Genomic DNA, 21183 nt, shown 5'->3' on the forward strand with positions numbered 1-21183 from the left:
TCAAAGTATATACTTTTAAGATATTATCTCAGTGTTAATAAAATCTAAGGAGACAAGCAGCATTTTCACAATGAAAGAGACTATACATGTATGTCAATACCTGTTACATTTTAGAACTTCATAAAGCAACAGCAAAATTACCTTTTCCCTACACCCTCAGAAACTTTCTCTGATATCTCTTGTAGCTAAAAACATTCGTTTCTGACAAATGTGGTTTTATTTGTTTAGTACATATAACAGTGTTAATATGTGAGAAATTTTAAAAAGGACTGAACATTTCAATTTAGCCCACACTAGAACACTGATAACTTATTTTGTTTTGTGTGGCGTGACAAATGAGCAGCTATATCAATGAAACTTAGACAATTGTTCTGTGGCAGAAGCAAAATAAATCTCTTTAAAATCACTCTGCAGCACAAAGAGCCAAATTTAGAATGATACTTTTAATACAATACAGACCCAAACCCAATTATTTCTCATTTTGGATACTCACTATCATAAAAATGAGCAAACTTCTTACTGCATGATATAACAGTTTCCATTAATCCTCTTTCCCAAAAGAAAGACTATTCCACATGTACTGTAGTGTTTCATGTGCTTGCCCCATCTATGACATAGGGTGGTAACCCCAACAATGTGCTATACTTCAGTTACTAGTTGTTTATTACAAACATTAAAAAGATATTTAGAAAACCAAATTCCTTCTACAGTTTACTGTGTTACTGCTAAAAATTTACATCTTGCTAAAAATCACATCTCTGACAAATCAAAACTTCTTATGCCGAATGGAAAAATCAAATCTGTGTGTTGGTCAGTGAAACGGTCCCAAGTGGACAAACTCGTAACTGCTGATGTGTTAATATCAAAGCATTCATCAAATCATGCATAGGAATGCTCACCACAGGACTACTTCGGACTGAGCTTGCTCTTGAAGAATAACTGCATTCAGATGGCTAAAGAAAAGTTATGAAGGACACTTTCACAACTTTCATAGATTTTTGTCTGCAGAAAACAAAGATAATGAAAGAAACAACCAGAGGCCTATTATACTAAGAGTGCAAGAACTATTTGAGTTATGTCATCCATCACCACACAACGAGGCCTGAGAAAGAAGGAATGAAGTACCATGTATACCCAGTCTCAGCCATTATCATGCCACACTCATACACTGTAATTCCTATGCACAGTCACATATTCTCTTATCCTATCTATGCATTTCCAGTTAGTAGCATACTTTTTGTGGAAAAAAAAAAATTAAGATTCTCAGCAGCATTTTTTATTGCTTTGAGGCATGTCTATTTCCATGTGTCACTAAGAATTCCCTTAAAAAATAGCCAAATACTTTAAAAAAATCAAATCTTAACTAGCTGCATAATTAAATTAAACATTTAAATTTCAATTTGGTTTTAACTGCTTGGAAGCCTGCAGAAGTTTTAACACACCCTGGGAACTGAAGCTATGCAGTACATTTAGTGATTTTATTTTACAGTCACTCATGCACATTCTCCTGAAAGAGTTAAGCTTAAAGGTGCAAGGCTGAAATCTATTTATGCAGCGAATAATAAAAGCAGCTCTGAGCAAGGCAACTTAAAAAGAAAAAAAATTACCATTTCATGCTGCTTTGCCCCTCCCTATGAAGACACCTCCAGCAGAAATTAGAATTATATTTGTATCAGAGCTATACGTAATAGCAGTCTTTATTGTACTGTTCTCTCACAGAATCTTCTAACATTTTCTTGAGAGCATATGCAAAGCCAAAAAAGGTAAATCATTCATTTGTAATCCAACTGCAAAAGAAGATCTCACTAACTAATTAAAAATACTACATAATATTTGATGGCTTTTTAACATAGGTTTAGCGTGTCTCTAAATGGCAGTGTAAGATAGATTTGAACTACTATACGCAGCAAAAGGCATGAAGTTTCAGACATTCATGCCAGTTTTTAACGATAACTTTTTGCAGAGCTACACAAGCCTTTCTTATGGCACTACTAGCTACTCTTGATTTTGTAAAGATGCAGATTAGGTTTTCATGCTATTGCATTTTTTCAAGTTTATTAAATTTAAATATAGCATCCTATTTAAAAGTATTCAAGGTCTATTTACCGCAAACTTCAATAATCTCCTGATTTCCATCCAAATGCTTAACTTTTTAAAATACTGGTTTGGTATTATACATGCAGTTGTTATTTAGTATGCTTGAAATAACTTATTCTAACCCCAGTGCTCTTCAGTATCATTGTTGCATTCACCAACTTTATGCTTGCCTGTAGAAAGAGCAGTAAAACAGCAACTACTAAAATACTTTAAAGAGGCAATTTAACAACATTAAGAAAACGAAACTGAATGCCTCCACAAAATTATACACAGAAAATGCAATATAAAAATATTTTAAAATGCACATGTAATATTGTCAAACCTCATGGCCATACAATACAAATTTAAGGCAACCATGCATATGGTGCTTACAAAACAAACTGATACTTCTTATCAAACCAGTGTTTAAAGGAGACACCTATGAAGAAAAGCGTAATTTTGTATTTATACTGGGCCATTCAAACATCTAAAGATAAGTAAGATATTGTTTTACATTGTACTAACCCTGTAGCTCCTAGCTGGTGCCATTGGATCACTGTATAGAGAAGATGACTATAATGTGAAGAACAGAACAAGTCAGAAATACTTTTTCTGCATACACACATTTTTAAATTTATGTTCTATATTCCACTAAAGTCCTAAAGATTTAAATACTAAATTTTAATCTATCTATAGTAGACAGAAACTGTCAGGAAGGGTGGGAGAGCCTCCAAGAAAACCTCTTTGAAATAAATTTTAACATTATCAAACCAGTCTAGTATTTTTTCAAGTAGATTTGTGGAAGAGAGTGAAGAAATCAAGTAATTATCAAATAACATGTCAGTTTTCTCTAGCTAGTTATTTAAACCTGGCCATGACCACAGCTGCAGGCACTGGAAGATATTACTCATCTCATGATATATCAGTATTTTATAATTTATATTAAGATGGAAAAAAGTACTGCAATGGTGTTAAACACTTAAGAGTTTTTGGTTGTTTTTAAAAGACAGGAATTTGAAACAGCAACTGTCACAGCTTCTGGTTGTTTTCTGTATATCACACAGAATCATGAAACAGAAGTTATTTTAAATTTAAAACCTCACATGCAGAACAGAGTAATCAGCATGCCACACAATGATTTTATAAAACACAACCCTTACAAGCAAAAAATACAACTGTTACCGCTTTTCACTGTAATAATTGCAAGTGTCATAGAGATAAGTTAGTGTCACATGGCATAAGTAAACAAAACCACATATACATATTTTATGTAAATAATTAAATTTATAAAGAAAGAGGAGACAGACCCAAACATGGTAGGAAGGAACTGGTTTACTATATCCAAGGCTGCTATAATTTCTTTGATCATAGTAAATTCCACTCTGAGGGGTGAGGAAGGAAAGAAGAGAGAAAACAAAGGTTGCATCTGTAGATCTTGCAAACAGAAGTTTTATCTTAACATTACCCAAGCGTTCCCAAGCTTAGACCTTGTGCAGAATGCTGTAAAGTTTTCCCTAATGTTGACCCCAAATCCATTTAGCTTTCTTATACAAGTAAATAATAAAAGCCTCAAAACTACTATGTACTTTGTATATCAGCATTAACTGTATTTCTAATGCCATGCTCAAACAGAATAGTACATAATTTTGGTATTTTTCCTCCATAATAAAATAAAAATTCCAAAAGCTTAAGAAGTGCAGCAAGAAATACATGAAAAACATAACTGAAAAGACTTGCTAATAATTAGTACAATTATTTACTTAATCTTTTTTACATTAGATACCATTATGAATCAAAGCATTTTGGGGAGAGAAAAGGACAGAAATCCCTAATAATTGAATTTGGGCTGGATGTTTATGTGACACTAGCATAGCCTGTACCCTACCACTATTCTTTACATCAAGTACACATACTGAAAGTCTAGCAATTATATTTTGGCTTATTTCTGTTGGGTTTTGACTCTCTACAAAAATTGCATATATATGCACATGTAAGGCAAAAACTCATGCACACATACAAAAAAGAAAAACCAGACAGATAAAAACATGGCAAAAAGTAGTGCCTGCAGAATAAAGCACTTCTTATCTTAATAAGCAACAGAAAGCAGAAATACTCATATTGTTCATTTGTTTAGGAACTAAGGGAACAGGAAAATACCCCTTCAAAAGCACATGGAGAAATGCTCTAATGTAATAATAAGTAAATACAAAATTACTTCAGCATAGTCTCAACACAAGCATCCACTGCTGCTTTGACCCCTCCCCCAATTCCTAATGCAGTTGCTAATCCATCCGTACTGAAAACTGTCCGAAAAATTACATCCAAAATATTTTGTTTATTGACACTATATTCACATGTTAAACACCAAACTTTCTGGAATAGCTTTTGCACAATCAAAATAATCCTCATGCCTTTTTCAGTAAGTCACTGGATTAACATCAAGGTCTATGGCAAATTCAATCTGCTGTACATCTACATTTAAAATGTTTCTAACTATCTGATAGAGGACAAGTGGGAGTAATAGAACATGTATCTCCATCCCAACTGAATAAACTTTAATCCAGAGAATTGCCACCTTTAAATAGTTCCAAGAGCCTTTTCCAGGCCTCCAAAAAACAAGATTTCTATTCAGCTGATTCCATTGATGGTATTGCAGTGATACAAAAACCATTTCACACACAAATTGGAGGTCAGAATCTGATCAATATGAGGGTTTTTTTTTCCCTAAAAACATTTATGAAAATGTCAGGAAGCTAACAAATTTTATCCATGATGTTACATACTTAGTATATTTATAAGGAATATTATACTAGAAAACTATCCAATAAACCTTTATGGGAATAAAGAGCTTTCTCCTTTGAACTTTGAGATTAACTGTAAGCATGACTCTAAAAATGAAATTTAGAGAACTAACACCACTATATAACAGCATCTTCAATCTTAAAATATAAAGAAGACAGACATAAGGATTTAAGGGTTTTATCACCTAAAGCAGAAATAACACAGAAAATTCTAACTACCTAATTGGAAAAACAGTGTGAAAGCCACGCTTCTATCACTGTGTTAAAAAAAAACTGGCAATTGAAACTATAATCACCTCTATCCTCATTAATATAGGTTTGGCTTAAAGCTAGTGCTCACATCTCACAGAAGAATTTAAATCAATAAACAAACTAAAAAAGCTTAACAATACAGACAAATTTAAGCACTATAATTTGCTTGCCTATCTGCTAGCTAATTCAGGTAACACTGCTATTTAAACAAATACAGCTTTTTAAGCCGCTTAAGTATTCCTTTTGGTGGTACTTGTTGCTTGCCTCTTCTTAAGAAACACAGATTTTACGTGGCATAATACCACTGAGAATGTGATGCCATCTACTATCACTTCATAAAAATATGACAGATGTCTTTTAAGTAAAGATATACAAACTAGCTGCTTATTCTCTGGATTGAAATAACTTTCCATTAGATTACGTTAAATTTTCTATGTGGTAATGTAGAATACAAATAGATGCATACACACTTTTTCCACCAAGGATGTCTTCCAAGTCTAATCTGTATGAGACTTCACTACAAAGTTTAGAAATAACAATACTAGAAAGTGCTTGCTGTAAGACAGGTGTCTTTTCTCCCTAAAAAAAATTATACATGCAGGCTACAGAAAGCGTTAGAACTGTATAACTATTCTACATCTGAACATATGAGAGTACAAATTTATATACTTTTTAAAGTATATAAAGAATTTAAAGTCACTAGTTAGTATCATTACACCTTAGAAACAATGCACAAAAACAGTCTTCCCTCAAAGAGATGCAAAGTATTAACATACAGGGACCAAATATCTTGCAGTTCTATCCTTAGTGTTGTCATACTAAAGTAAAAGAAAATTAAATTAAGTGAAGGTCACAATGTTAAAAAAAAATTAAATTGCTTTTATTTCAAAGACTGACTAAAAAGACTTACAAAAAATTACAAGAAAACATATTCTACTAATAATGAAAATTTAAACATGAAGGAATATGCATTTATCCAGATCTGAACTGCTTTCTGAGGCTGGACCACGTAATAAAAATTAATCTTTTTCCCCAAAAGCATCCCATTTTATGAAAACTGAGATAATTTTGGACAGCACTACACTATGTGAACTATTTCATGTGATTTTAGTAATAGAATTTTAAATAGTTAAACCAAGTCCTATATGGTAGATTTCACTAAACTGAGACAACATTTACAAGGTTATGTAACAAAGGGCTCATCTCCACACAGGTAAAGGACTCAAAGGGAACATCTGCTCCACTGCTGAGCTGCGCAATTCACCATGATGCAATGACCTTCCATGGCACCTTACAGGCTCAGGAAGGTCACTGCCTATGGGGTACAGGGAATGAAAGACTTCACAGGAGGAAAGGGAAATAGTATTTTGTGATCAGGGAGGAATTAAAAGGAATAGAGGAATTAAGTGTTTTCAGGAGGAGCAAATGTGTGAAAAAGAAGGAACAGTCTGATGAAAGGGCCAGCTATGTGTAAAGAGAATGGGAATCTACCAGAGTTGGCAACTCTTAAGAATACAAACAGCTTCGTAATAATAGTTTAGCAAGTGTCTCATGTTTCTTGCCATTCATTAACAGCAAAATTTGTGAAGTTTATGTTTCTTTTTTTCAACTTAGAAAACTTAAATTTTCACATCAGGCTTGTTTTTTTCCAATTCATTAAAAAATTTAACAGGTATTTTGACTGTAGGTAATGTGCAATACAATATACAATTTAATATCAACCTAAGCCAACAGAAAAAAAAACCCTGACGGTAGTTTAAAAATATGACCTTATATAGTGGTAGCATGCTGGAGTATTGCCCAGTATAATTTCCAAAATGAGGAGTAATGAGAGGATTTCAAGAAAAAATATTTTTGTCTATTATTACATCTGAAAATTTCTTCTAGACATCAGATTAACACCAGAAATTCCCCATATTTCGATTTTATATTTGTTTATAAGTTAATATAGCCAAGATTTAGTTAATATTAGTTTATACTGTATTAATATTATCTCAATAGTTCCAATACATCCAGTATTACCAATATATTAAATGATATTTTCATATTGTAGATGTAATTTATAGACTACGGTCCTTTTTGTGTTACTAAAAGTATTACCCACAGGACCCATAAGTCATTGCATCAGTTTTAATCAACTTAACTATTTATTTTTTCAAAACAATTTCTGTCTCTAATTACTACCTCCAATAAGCAACCTTGCTATCAGAGAATGAAGACAGATCACTCAGACACTTATCATCCCGACACTTAAACTGTTAATAGTTTAAAAAGGTATAACAGTCTACTAAAAAACGTTTAACTTGTCTAAACTAGGAATACCACAAATATACAGAAATACCCATTACTGAAAAGGCAAAATTTCTGTATTTCAGCCTTGTCTGTTGTTATAAAATCACAACATAAAAGAGAAAAATGTCTCCTGTTTTAACTTTTAATAACATCTTCGTACCTGTCAAGACTGATGGACAAGCTTTTCCATTTCATTACTTCTCTACATGTGATTTTAGTAATAGAATTTTAACTATTCTATTAGTTAGGGGACAATGGGAGAGAGCAACTGAAGAGATTAATTCCCTTCACACCTCTAAGTGTTCTTTCTTTCAGCTCTCACATTTGCTATCACAAAGTACTTGATTACATCAATCATTGCAGCAATCCCATTAATACCGTGCTCTATAAGCATGCTTTCACCCAACTACTGCTTTGGTAAGTAGACACAGAAAATGTTACCATGTGAACACATCACATTAAGTAAAAAGCGTGCTCATTTCCAAGTAACACACCACAAGAGCTCTCCTTTTGGAGGTACTTGCTCGGCTCCTGTGAGATGCACTGACATCTGAGGAACTCTTGAGAATGAAATTATAAAAATACATTAAGATATGAAATAAATTTTTAAATTTAATTCTATTACTCTTCACTGAATGACAGAAAATAACCAAGGCAGTCCAAGAAATTCTAAGTAAGCCCCCCAAAAATGAGCTTAGTTATCTGCCCAATTCAAACCCTCTTGTTTAGACAACAGCCAATTACTTAATCTCCCTCTTAGCATATTTGCTATGTCAGCCAAGACAAGAGCAGATCTGAGCAAATCTATATCAGCTCACAAGTTTCTAAGAGTTGCACATAGCGTATTTTACATGTTTTCTTGATAAAGCATTTACTGTTCAAAATTATTTGGTAAAAATACCTGTGTGGCAAATTGCAGAAATATTTAACACTATAACTTGCACAACATTACATAAAATTCAGTTAATCAGAAAATACATTTAATTGCAAAAACCTCTTAGCAAGTGACAATCACCTTTTTTTAAAGTCACACAAAGAAACAGCTCATTCCAACTTCCAAAATACATAAAACCAACCTTTTATTTTAGTAATTTGTCCCTTTCCTGGCCTGTATACCCATATCAATGACCAGCTGATTTCTACGTAGATCAAAGATGAGGAAAATGTTACCATAATCTCAAAAAAACTGTTCTTCAGCAATATATATATGGCCTAAAGATGACATAAAAGAGTCTATACAAAAAATATTTCTGTTAGCAGTCTTCAGGATACTTTACATCATTTGGCTAAATATTTTGCCATTAATGAATAATATATTCCCACCTTCTCCAAGAAAGAGAATCCTGCATCATACCAAACTCTTCTTCAAATTGTATCTTAAGGTACTGATACCTTTATTTCACAAATACTACAGACACACAGTAATACTCAAAGTGCAGAAAAAACTAGAAGATTGAAACATAAAAATAAACTACCTTTTTAACACTGATGGACATAAACCACCAGATAAACTTAAACATTATATGTGACTTAAAATTACTAAAACTGCAAATAGTTATGAGACTTGAAGTGTCATCCTCTCCATTAGAAAAAGGAACCAGAACCCAAACCCTTTTTTCCTTTGGTTTGGTTTCTGAAGGCTGTGATCAAAAAGAAAAAGTATATAGTTTGAACACAAACCAAATGTGAATGTCGACTGGACTGGTGAGAGTATCTGGCTCTCTCTGCATCTTCCTGAGAAAGAAGAAATGCAGAGTTATTCTATAAGGAAGGAATAAAAACCCTGACACAATACCAGGAAGCCAAAGTGAGCAACATGCTTTTAGCACTTTTAATGCTATGTGTCATTTTGAATAATCCATGGTGGCAAGTAAACTCATTCAAGTTAGAAGAACTCATTTCACCTGATTTGGGTAAGTATGCCAAGATATCACATTAGGTAATGTAAGTAAGGCGGTTAATATAATTAATAATTAGTGTTCAGTAGTCAGTCTTTCTTATGATTAATATATTAATGCAGAAAAAAACCACAAAACTATTTAAATTAAGAAATAAAAGTAAAAATAGAGAGCTTTACAAAATTTCAAGTACACTATTAAGAAATGTACCATATAATTACCACATTCAGATTTTAAGTACTTTACAAAGTTATTTGAGGCCTAGGAGAAATTATTATTCTCAGTTGCCTCATATATATTTTGCATTTTTTTTCTCTATTAGAGAAACAAAGCTTAAGCAAATTGACCATTTTTAAGTTCTACAGCTAGTTTTGCTATACAGTGACAGTGAAAATAATAAACCAAACTCAAAATCTGAGTGATGACAACTAGCTAAGGCACCTTAATAGCTTTTTTTCTGTTTAAGGATGAGAGAATGTTCATTTTGCTTCACACAAGAGAATATGTGAAAGAAGCAAGACAAAAAACCACAACTAATTTAAAATCAAAACATATTTCACATGCCATAAGCATTTCAAATTGTTACAGTATGAAAACATGTTAAGAATATCCTTAATTTTAAAACTATCCCATTTGGAGGCTACAACAGGGTTCGAAAAGTAGGAATTGCTCCTTAACTTACCTATTTCCTGCAGTTTTCAATATATTGAACTATTCTGAAGATTGTAAGCCAGTTATTTATAGAATTAAAGGCTTTGTCTCCAGATCATAGATGTGTATCTAAAGACTAGATTTCTTCTTGCTTATGGTCACATGGTTATCGTCTGCATTTTCACTGGATACATTAATTTGTTTAAAACTATTTTACAACTATTCAGTATTCAATAGGCCTATTTAAAACTCTGCCAGAGAATTGCCATGGGGGAAGCGTAGGTTCTTTTCATAATGATATTTTAGTCTTCCTCTCTATACTGTTTGTTTTGAGTTTTAAAACGAATGCTCAAGCTATTTAACTTTTCAACACAACACAGTTAGATCATTGCCAATTTTAAATACTCTTTGTATCTCTGGACAAGTATATCTTAGTAACATCTGCAGCAGGCAAGAAGAAAGTTTGCTACTTATATAAGATTCCTCTTAATTGCTGGGTAACAAGTCTCTTCCTGACATTCCATCAGAAAATAAAAAGCCTGTCTTAAATGTTCAGCATATTCAGGTCAAAGGATTATGCACTACACTACATATTGCAAACAGATAGGTGCTGCTGGTATCTCAAGCTTGATTTCTAAAAAGTTCAAGTTAGAATTATGCACGTTATCCAATACAGAGGTTACATCTCTCAACCCAGGAAAGGAGTGCACATCTATTTAGAAATCTACTGCAGCAGATGTGCCTCTTAGGACTGCAAAAGGAAGGAGGCATTCAGCTGAGTGGCATTAATTTTGAGTGAGATTCCTCACAAATACTGTATTTTAAAAACCCTTGATCTCAAGCAAAAAAAAAACTTTCAAAGGTACATTCCACCAAGAAATACAGAAACTATGCTGATCTTGAGAACATGAGAACTAATGTATACACAAATATCAGATAGGCAAAGAGACAATAATGAGTGAATACAACTTTGCAAATAAAATTCTAATGACAGTCTTAGGATTTTTCTACAGATATTAACTGCCATTGTAGTTTTAACTATTTTAAATGATGGCTAGTCTCAGCATGTATTACATAAATCTTGGTGATTCAAAAAACTCCCACAGTGAACACTTTCCTAAAAGCCAGAAAAACCCCTGACATCTCCCATATACCCTTTTAAGAAGCACATGAATTTTGTGAAAGGAACCCTCTAAAGAAACTTTGCAATTAAGTCAGTCTTACTCCAGTGCTAGGTAAAATAATGGAAAATCCTATTCTGGGAGGTACTAAAAAACACCTGGGGGAAACTCAGTCATTGGTCACAGCCATGATGGCTTCATGAGGGGAAACTCCTGCTTGTCCAACCTCATTTTGTTATACAACAGAGTAATCCATTTAAGTGACCTAGGAGAGATGGTAGATTGTATCTTTTTTGACTTCAGCAAAGTTTTTGATACTTTCTCTCACAGGATCCTTCAAGACAAAGTGGCCTGCACATAGCTGAATAACCATGTTATGTGATGAATGAGCAACTGGCTCACAGGTTGGGCACAAAGGGTTGTAGTGAATGGAGTGACAACAAACTGGCATCAGGTCACTGGTAGGGCTCCACAGGCTCATCTTAGGCGCAGCTCTCCTTATAAATGACTTGGATGCAGAACTCAAGGAATAGTAAGTTTGCCGATGACACCAAACTGGGAGGAGCTTGAGGGCAGGGAGGTCCCACAGCAAGACCTCAACAAATCAGAGAGATGGGCCACCACCAACCATAGTGTCTTGGTTTGAAACACAGGTGCCTACCAAGGAAGACAGGAACCTCCTATCTTCCACACTTCTCTTGTGTGAAGCAAAATGAAAAATGTGACCCCCTTCCCTCCAAATTATTATAACTTTGACATTACAGGGCTGTCAGGCAAAGATATGGGAAAAAGAATAACAGTTCTTTACTAGTGAGTGTGCATATATATATATATATATATATATATATATATACAAACATATATATATACATATACACACATTAAACGAGGTAAACAAACACCAACAACAGTGGGAGCAACAACAGAACCAGTAATGGCCTTCTCCCGGCTGTGGCACTTTCCCCTTTGGTGCAGTTACAGTCACAGCCGGCAGGGGCGCTGTTGGCTCCCGGCAGGGCAGGTGCGATGAGTCCCCCAGAGCTGCAGGGGGTGCTGTGGGGTGAACCCAGCTGCCTCTCTCCAGGTGGGTAATGGTGGCACAGCCAGCAGGAGAGATAGAAACGGGCTTCCTTTACAAACTCATAGGAGGCAGCTGGTCCTCATGCCCTTCTGGATGATAAAACAGATGGCAGTAGGAACCTTGAAGCAGTAGGCTGGAAGGCAAGCATACCTGGGGTGGTAAAAAGTGTAGCAAAACTCCAGAGCCATGCCAGGAGCTGCAGGGTATCCCAGCTGGGAGGCAGGGGCAGGGAATATTGGGTTAAAGTGTAGTAAAAAACCAGAAGCAGCAGCAGCAAACAGCAGCACTGGCCAGCAGCAGATGGCTTTCTGCAAGCACCCAAGAGACATTCCCTCCAGAAGGGGGAGAGGGTCAGGGTCCCAGGTTTTCCCCTGCAGCACTCGAGTAGATGATGAGGGTCCCTTCCAGTGAGATTAGATATTGAAAAGGTCCCGTTCAACAGCTGCTCTTACTAGCAAAGGCTCACCTGTGGTAAGGAAAAGCAGTGCACAACATAACTCTGCACTGGCAGCCCAACTGTCTATACTCCAAGAGTGAGAGAGGGCAAGGGACAAGCCCAGCCCCTCACCCACCAGCCAAACTCTCATATTATCTCTGCTCTTCACAAAAGAAAGCACCCCAGCTAAGACACTGCAGCCAGCTGCACCCCTTCCCCCCATCTTGGACACATCCTTAGTTTCTCTCAAGTATCCATTGTTCTGGTCTCTTAGGCAACAAATGGGAGAGAAATTCCCTAAGAAAAAAAACATTGAACAAATCCTAACCTCCAACACATACAAAGTTTAACAAGGGCAATTGCTGGATTCTGCACTTGGGATAGGTCAACCCAGGACGTACAGACAGACTAGGGAACAAGACACTGGAGAGCAGCACCACGGGGTCCTGACTGATGGCAAGTTGAATATGAGTCAGCAGTGCCCGCACAGACAGGAGGGCCTCCTATTGTGTCCTGGGTACATCAGGCATCGCATCACCAGCTGAGCAAGGGAAGGGATTGTCCCGCTCTGCTCTGCTGCAGCCTCGAGTCCTGTGTGCAGTTTTGGGTGCACAACATAAGATACAAAACTATTAGAGAACCCCCCCAAAAAGGGCAACCAAGATAGTGAAGGGGCTTAAGGGGAAGCTGAACAAGGAGCAGCTGAGGTCACCCTGTCTGTTCAGCCTGGAGGAGACTGAGAGGAATCCTCATTGCAGTACTGAGCACTCTCACAAGGGGAAGTAGAGAAGCAGGGACTGATCTCTTCTGTGGTGACCAGTGATAGCTCCCAAGGGAACAGTCAGTCAGGGGAGGGTTGGACTATGTACATATATAATTGAACTGCATACATATATAGTTTATATGTGTGTATATGTACTTTTTTATACATAATTAGACACTTTGAAATAACACACAGCAAACCATTAGTAAATTGCTTCCTCCAAAATCCTGTGTTAGTTCTCTGAGTGGCCAAAACATGCACAACAGGTGATTTTAGCCTACCATCCATTTCTGGATATGAGCCCATTTTCTATCATATAAATGCTGAGAAAACTACAGGATGGAAAAAGAAAACCAAACAAAAAGTTTCAAATATAAATTAGAGTCACCACACAAGACTGGATTCCTGAATTGAAAACTCAGAAATATCTACATTAATTACCATGTAATCATCAAAATAATAGCAGACATCTATAATTCAAAAACTCAAACTGTGGTACAATGAGAATCATATAAAATAGAGGTAAAAAATGTTCTGCATATTTCACTTATTACACAGGAAAAAACCCCACAACCACCAAGTATGAGCAGTACATGAATTTGAGTGCAATCATGATAAATAATAAATTCTTAATGTTTTACATGTAAATTCTTAATGTTTTACGTGCAATGTCAAAACCTGAATCAAATGCAACAACTATGCAATAACCAGACTGCTGAAAACCTAGTTTCTAGGATTTTTTTTCTCAAGAAATGCAAACTTTTTCTAGGAGAAATGTGTGGAGCTACACACAACTGTATGTGTAAATATTACCCAATTTAAATTCTTTTCTTAAAAGAAATATCTTGACAACAGTTATTTACCGTGAATCCTTTTAGTATAATCCAATCCTAATGCTGAAAATACTTGTACAAAACTGAATTACACTAAAAGACAAAATCTTATGGAAATGCAAAAATAAAATACGAATTTTTGTAAAGGTCTGCAATAATCCCTGGTGAATTACACTACCTCTTTTTGCTGTCGCTCCAGCTCTCTCATACGTATATCTCTTGCTTCTGCTCGAGCTGCCCGTTTTGCTGCAAGTCTGGCTTCTGCCTACAAGGAGATGGAAAATAATTAAAGTTTAAAAAAAGTTTTTGAATAATGGTTTGAGTACTCAAATCTCTTCACAAATACACATTAAGATTTTAACATCATAATACGAAAGTAATCAATAATGAAATTTCAAAAATAATATGCACCTAAACTCTTCAAAGATAGCATTACTAGTCGAAAGAATTAGATCATCATTAAAAAAGTCACAGAATGGCTTGGGTGTGAAGAGATCATAAAGATCATCTACTTCCAATGCCCAGATCAGGTGCCATCAACTAAAGCAGGCTGCTCAGTGCTCCATCCAACCTGGCCTTGAACAGTTCCAGGGATGGGACATCCACAACTTCTCTGGCCAATCTGTTCCAGTGGCCAGGAACTCACCAATTCCCTAGTAAGAATTTCCTCCTAACATCTAATCTAAATTTACTCTCTTTAGTTTAAAACCATACATTCCCCTATGTCCTAATGCTATCTGCCTGTGTAAAAAAAACTTACTCTCCCTGTTTTTCATAAGCCTGTTTCAGGTAATGGAAGGTTACAGTGAAGTCTCCCCAAATACATCTCTTCTCCAGGCTGAACAACCCCAGCTCTCTCAGCCTGTCTTTATAGGTGAGGTGCTCCAGTCCTCTGAGCATCTTTGTTGCCATCAACAACAACTTCTCCCAGTCTGGACTCGCATCTGAGATTGCCCTGACTGACATGCAGTATATTGTATTTGGACTTGTTGAACTTCAAGAGGTTCTCATGGGCCCAAATTTGTCCATGTGGCTCTGGATGGGATCCCATCCTTCAGTTGTGCCAACTGAACCACTGCTTCACAGATCTGCAAACTTGCTGAGGGTACACTCAATCCCACTAACAGTGTCATTGATAAAGGTATTAAACAGCCCTGGGAATATGAGGGAATAAATTCTGCCATATAGCTCAAGTTTGAAGAAAGCACAAGCTTGGTTTTTTCATGTTTGAATAGTGAGCTGACAAAAATTCTCTCAAATTCTTTAAATATTAAACCACTGAAGACAGGTTTTCCACCAAGGATTCCAGCTGTCTATGTAATGTTAATTAAAAGCCTTTTGAGAATCAGCAGCAGCTAAAAATTCTGAACTCCTAACAAACAACCAATTATAGAAGTTCTTAAAATGTAAAATCCAATAGATTTTTGCTTTTGATTAAGGATAGAGTTTTCCTTGCTTTTGCCACTGTCACAGCAAATGTTTATGTAAAGCACTGGAAGCCTATAAAGCTGTTTTACTGTGCTTCAGGAAAATGAAACAGGTATATAACTTGGGAGGTTAACTTCAAATTATGATTAGACTACAAGCTAAAAATATCAAATAATGACAAGATAGAAGGCTGACGCACTACAGCTTTATTACTCAAAACAGTTTGTCTTAACTCCAAGTGACTCATGAAGACTATTTTTTCTGAATTTTGCATATGCAGATAAAACAATCCGAGGCTGTGTCAACACTCCTGACTGCCATAATGCAATCTTTTTTCAAAGCAGCTTAAAGCTACTTTTCTTTCTACCTGATGATAACACCACAGTAAAGCAAGAAAATTGCCATGCAAGAGAAGTACTTCCATTTGTAGCCCATTATTGCTTTGTCTTATATAAACTGTCACACTGACAGGTATGGAGCACAGAAAGAAAAAGGACTCAAAAAGCTGCTAAGTTTGGGTTTAGCTTTGTCTATACAATTGCAGATACATGCATTTGGCCTTCATGCTCTGGAAAGGTTTTACTGTTAAGTTACAAATTTAATACAAAGATAATACTGTTAAGATACAAAGTTAATTGGTTTACTGATTCATGTTAAAAATCAATTCACATTTCACCACTCTCCCCTAGTCGTACACCCAGAGACCTAACTTTAAATGCCGACAGTAAAAGGGAAGCTCCATTTCTTATCATTTACTAAACTCTTGATAAAATACAAGAGAATTTACAGGTATTTGTCATAAAATGGGTGGCAGAAATTGAAGACAAAGAAAATCTTATCTTTTTAGATTTTTTTTTAAGAAATGGCTTAATATTACATTAATTTTTAACCTGAGCAACCAGATTCCTGTAAAAAGCCCACAATCTCAAAAAAGACAAAAACCTCGGCAAATTAATTCAAAGGACAGCTCTCAGGCTTCCTTCACTATACTTCAGAGCAAGAGACAAGTTGCAGTACCATTAGAAAGGCCATGATACCAAATAATTCCTAATTCTCAGCAGATCTGTTAAAGCACAGGCTTCATTCTCTTGACAAAGCAGTCACACAAGTCTTCATAGCTACATTATTGAAATTCAAAATTAACAATAATAGAGAAACAACCATAATTCAAAAGGACACAGTTTTCTTCCTGGGTGCTGCTATTCACTCTGTTGCCTTACTGAAAAAGCCCATGAAAGTTGTGAAACAAATCACCACCAACAAATCCTTAACAAAAAATTTCATCTGCTCCATTGAAATAAAGTCTTTAAATACCTGCTAAGGAAAATGTAGAGCCACAATAGCTGGACTATAGGAGCAGAACGGAAATACTAGACTACTTGTTTGGGTGGTTTTTTTTTTTTTTAATAAAACAGCAAAAGTAGAGGGAGTCATGTTATCATGCTTTTCAATTGAACTACTATTTGACTTCAGAGAGCATACCAAATACATCCCTATTCGTTGCTCATTGCAGCTTGGGAGCCAATACAGATTGCTTTCTACAGCCTGCATTAAACAAAGTCCAGTCTTAGAAAAGGATAGACTGTCCACTACAGCCTTGATTTCAGTTTCACTGGTCATTATTCTCTATACAGTCTTTAGACCAGACACACATTAATAAAATATGATAAATATCCATTGTAATATTATCTAATTGAAGCACTGCTTATTATAAACTGATATAACATACCAAGTTTCTATTTTTCTGAAGTAAAAATTCAACTGTGTATTGTCCAAGATCTAGCAACTCTGACACTATTTCAGAAGCTTCCTAAGGGAACTTTCAACTGATAAAAAGAAATGGGATAGCTGAATTTTCTTGAAGAAATAAGATATGAGGTATTTAAACCTGGTGCACTTACACTAGTGGCTTAAATGGAAAGAATGTTATAAAATCTGGAGGGAAAACAAAAATTAGGTAAAGATACAATAATTCAGCATGGAATTTATTCAGAGAATTGATCACAAAAGGACATAGAAGACTACAGAAGAAATCTTTGTAACAAAAGAAATTGGGTAGGAAAACCAAAAAGGAAAAAGTCCTTGAGAATTTACTTGGATAAGAAAAAAGGACTAATTAATAAATTATTAATTTATAACTAAATCTCTAAATTTTCTTTTGTATATGAACACACTCATACTATTCATATTTACCTTCTACTCTGGGACAAATTTGTGTTTTTAAAGCAATCCTGTATTTCTTTGGGTATTAGCTCTGGTCTAAGTAACAAAACAAAGCAATCTGTTCACCACTGAGTTCTGGAATTCCTCATTTCAAAACAGATACCTAAAACTATTACTTGAACAAAAAAAACCCCAGTGTTTCCTTGTAACCGCATAAAAAGCATTTCATTCTAGAAGATTATTATCCTGGCTGTTTTCAAGCAGTTAAGCAGTACCTTAAAGCAGTATTCACTTTGATTGGTTTATTTTATTGCATATATTTAGTAAATACAGAGGTAGCAAGACAATGTTCTTCTTCCAGGAGGAGACAGTTTCCTGATTTTCACCTAAAACCCAGTTATTATAAGCTATTTATAGTCATTTAGAAAACCATCCCTACTTCTTCAATTTTTTCATATTTGTTTTTAAATACGTGTTCAACCACAATCTTTGGAAAACTTAGCTCAACTTTCAAAGATAACATGTAGTTCTTCAGTTATATCAAAAATATTTTTGGCAAGAAAGGAAGAAGAAAAGAAAGACAAGACTTTAACTTGGAATGTCTTTGTAAAGATTGAGTCTGGAGTCGCTCCTTTCTGATGTATTTTTCTTAGTCTCTTCATAGTAACAACCATATTTTTTCCCAGGTAAAAAGTTTAAAATTAACACAGAATTTATATGATAGAGGCTTCCCTCCATGTTGAGCAAGGAGAAGCATAATATATATCTCCATAGTGTAGATAGGCATCTTTTTCCTTCCCTTGCCTGCAAGAAGGAATTCACTAGAAAGCAACAGTATTTTATTTTTAGTTTTTATATTATGGAGATGGTGATTCTTTAATTAGCTCAGATCGAGCATAAAAGCTTCATAAGGTTAAAATATAGGCTATCTTAAAATGTTATTCACCTCTGAAAAAATTTGAATTATTTTGTCATCATGGGCCTATGTATACATATTACATAGAACTCGTATCTCTCTCTGCCAAGGGATATGCAGTCCTGCAGTTTCCAACGCAGGAAGGCCGGTTAAGGAGCATTTTACTTCCTCCACTGGATGGCAGCAGTAAAGGAACTGACTGCCCCTGCTGCGGGACCCGCTGCTCCCTGTCTGCCACGGGTCCGTGGAACGGCACTAGGACACCCCGCCAGCTCTGCTCAGCATCAGGGTGAGCATGTTAAAAATGTTCACTGTAATTCTTAAAAGACAACTACATAGAGCAACTTAATTTCACCTTTTCTCATCAAGCAAACAGAGGATTCTGTGCCCAATTCCAACCCCCCCATGGCACAGGGGTTGGTATTGGATGATCTGTAAGGTCCCTTTCAATTCGAACTTTTAGCTTAACTATGATTCCTTCTGCTGCTCAATTTTTCTGTATTCTGATTCCCATGCTTTTTGCCCTTATATCCATACCATCTCATGAAATCAAGGCAATCACTTATGTGCCAAAAGTATTTCTTATGGCTCCTCAGAAATCTCTTTTCCACTTCTCATTTCTCTGCCCCAGTCGCCTACAAACAACAAAATCTTAGGTTTTTAACATGACTTAAAGTTTAAGAGTCTTTGTTTTTGATGTCTCATTCTTTTTCCATTTATTGTACAGATTCACATATATATTATAAAATCTCTAGAATATATTATATCCTGTAAAATATCCTTAACCACTTTTAAAAACAAAAGCAAACAAGGCTTTGAATTAATACTAAGGTAGAAACAGCCAATTGAAAAATATTTAGTGGCCTCTTACCAAAACAAAATTAAAAAATCACCTAGCATCTACAAAGACAATATCCATGAGGATGGAATTCTTTGGGACTTTGCTTGTTTTCTTAACAGAAGCTGAACAGACATGAAGAGAAAAGCATGTACAAAACTTTAAATAGATTCATATGAAAAAGACTGTTGTTAACTGCTTCTAAATTCATGATATAGCCCTCAAACATTTAAAAATATTCAACTCAGCTTTTTCTATCATGGCAATTCAGCAACATTACATCTCTATCAAAGTAAGAACAACTGCACTCTACTCACAGTTGAGCTACTACAAAGTCAATTTCAAATCAAAATTAATCTTTATTCTCTACCATGAGAAAACACCTTAAGAGTTTTCCACGCTCTTGCTATATAGTGAAAATAGTCATGAGAACAATTCCTGAGAAAAAACCCACCAAACCAAAACACAGAGACAACATTCTACAAGGCAGAAACCTAGTGAACACTGTTGCAATGTTGCTTGTCCACAACCTCTAGTTCTCTGTCACCTAGTTACACAGCCCTGAAGAATGGAAGAGCTGTTGATGGTAACACTCAAAAAAAGGTTATGAATGGTAAATCCTGATTGTGCCTTCAAACTCCTGCTTAGCAGGTTGAGGACAGTGAGATGATATGTGTCAGACTCTTATCACTCTCTGCCACGATATTCACTGTATCTGAGCATGAACCACAGGCAATGCAAGAACACAGAAGTGACTGTGAAACCTCTGTTCTCACATAATCAAACTGGTTTTGGAAAAAGAGGTCTCATGTAATCCTAAAAGATGGTGATGACAGGTTACTGCTAAATATTTAAAATGAACAATTTGTCTGAAAATACGGACAAGTGAAGCAGTGATGCACAACTCAGCCAATGATATTCCGTCCGCAAAAGAATCTAACAAGGGGAGAATCCCCACAAGAAACACACAGGGAAAACATCTTGAGATCATATCAGCTGTATTCAATATAGACTGTGAACACAAAACCTTGAGAATATAAATCTCAATTTTCATTCATATAGTAACGTGGGAATTTTCAAGCAGTTAAGTCTTTTTGTTTAACAAATGAGACTATAACTTTGCCAGGAGCCTGAAGTGACGCTAGACAATCATTACCTGTACTTTGGGAAGCTCAAACTTTGCACAAGATAGATGAAACTATCTTCTACACCAGGTGACTTTGTCAATCTTAGAAAGCTAACAGTTTCAGAACCCATTACAAAAGCTAGAGAAAGAACCAAAAGGTCACATAAAAAAACTCTGTATTTTCAGGAGATAGTCTTTTTTATTTCTTTTAAGTGATAAGCTGACTTCTAATTAACCTTGCTATAATTAGAATACACTCATCTACTCCATTTTAATGTAGTTAGGTGCTTTTAAAACCACAGTTCTGTTTTCTCCTTGCAGGAAACACATGGACAATATATCTACACCTGCTCCTGCAGCTTTTGAAAAAAGCATGTGTGTTTTGTCTCTTTACATTATCAGTAGGAAAGAAAGTGTTAGGGAGGGGGGAAGAAGTGTTCTGAAGGTTCTTATTATTCGTTTAGTTTCTGTTAATATAAGTTTTCTTTATACCCTTTTAAAGTTTTGA

General features: G+C 35.4%; 1 protein-coding gene across 8 annotated transcripts in view; it reads right to left on the reverse strand.

Annotated features, from left to right (window-relative positions):
* The window catches only part of LRRFIP2 (LRR binding FLII interacting protein 2), a 53883-nt gene that overhangs the window by 22751 nt on the left and 9949 nt on the right, over positions 1-21183 (reverse strand). For 6 of the 8 annotated variants that reach the window (XM_054643628.2, XM_054643544.2, XM_077179321.1 and 3 more), the window contains exon 3: positions 14383-14469. In XM_054643628.2, coding sequence (XP_054499603.1) covers positions 14383-14469 — 87 coding nt within the window. Of the gene's footprint in view, positions 1-899; positions 954-2601; positions 2650-9101; positions 9156-13652; positions 13704-14382; positions 14470-21183 lie in introns of all 8 variants that reach the window. The other 2 variants (XM_077179308.1, XM_077179314.1) reach the window with 2 other exon arrangements.

Source organism: Agelaius phoeniceus, chromosome 1 (genome assembly GCF_051311805.1).
Source record: "Agelaius phoeniceus isolate bAgePho1 chromosome 1, bAgePho1.hap1, whole genome shotgun sequence".
In the NCBI taxonomy this organism is placed as follows: Eukaryota; Metazoa; Chordata; class Aves; order Passeriformes; family Icteridae; genus Agelaius; species Agelaius phoeniceus.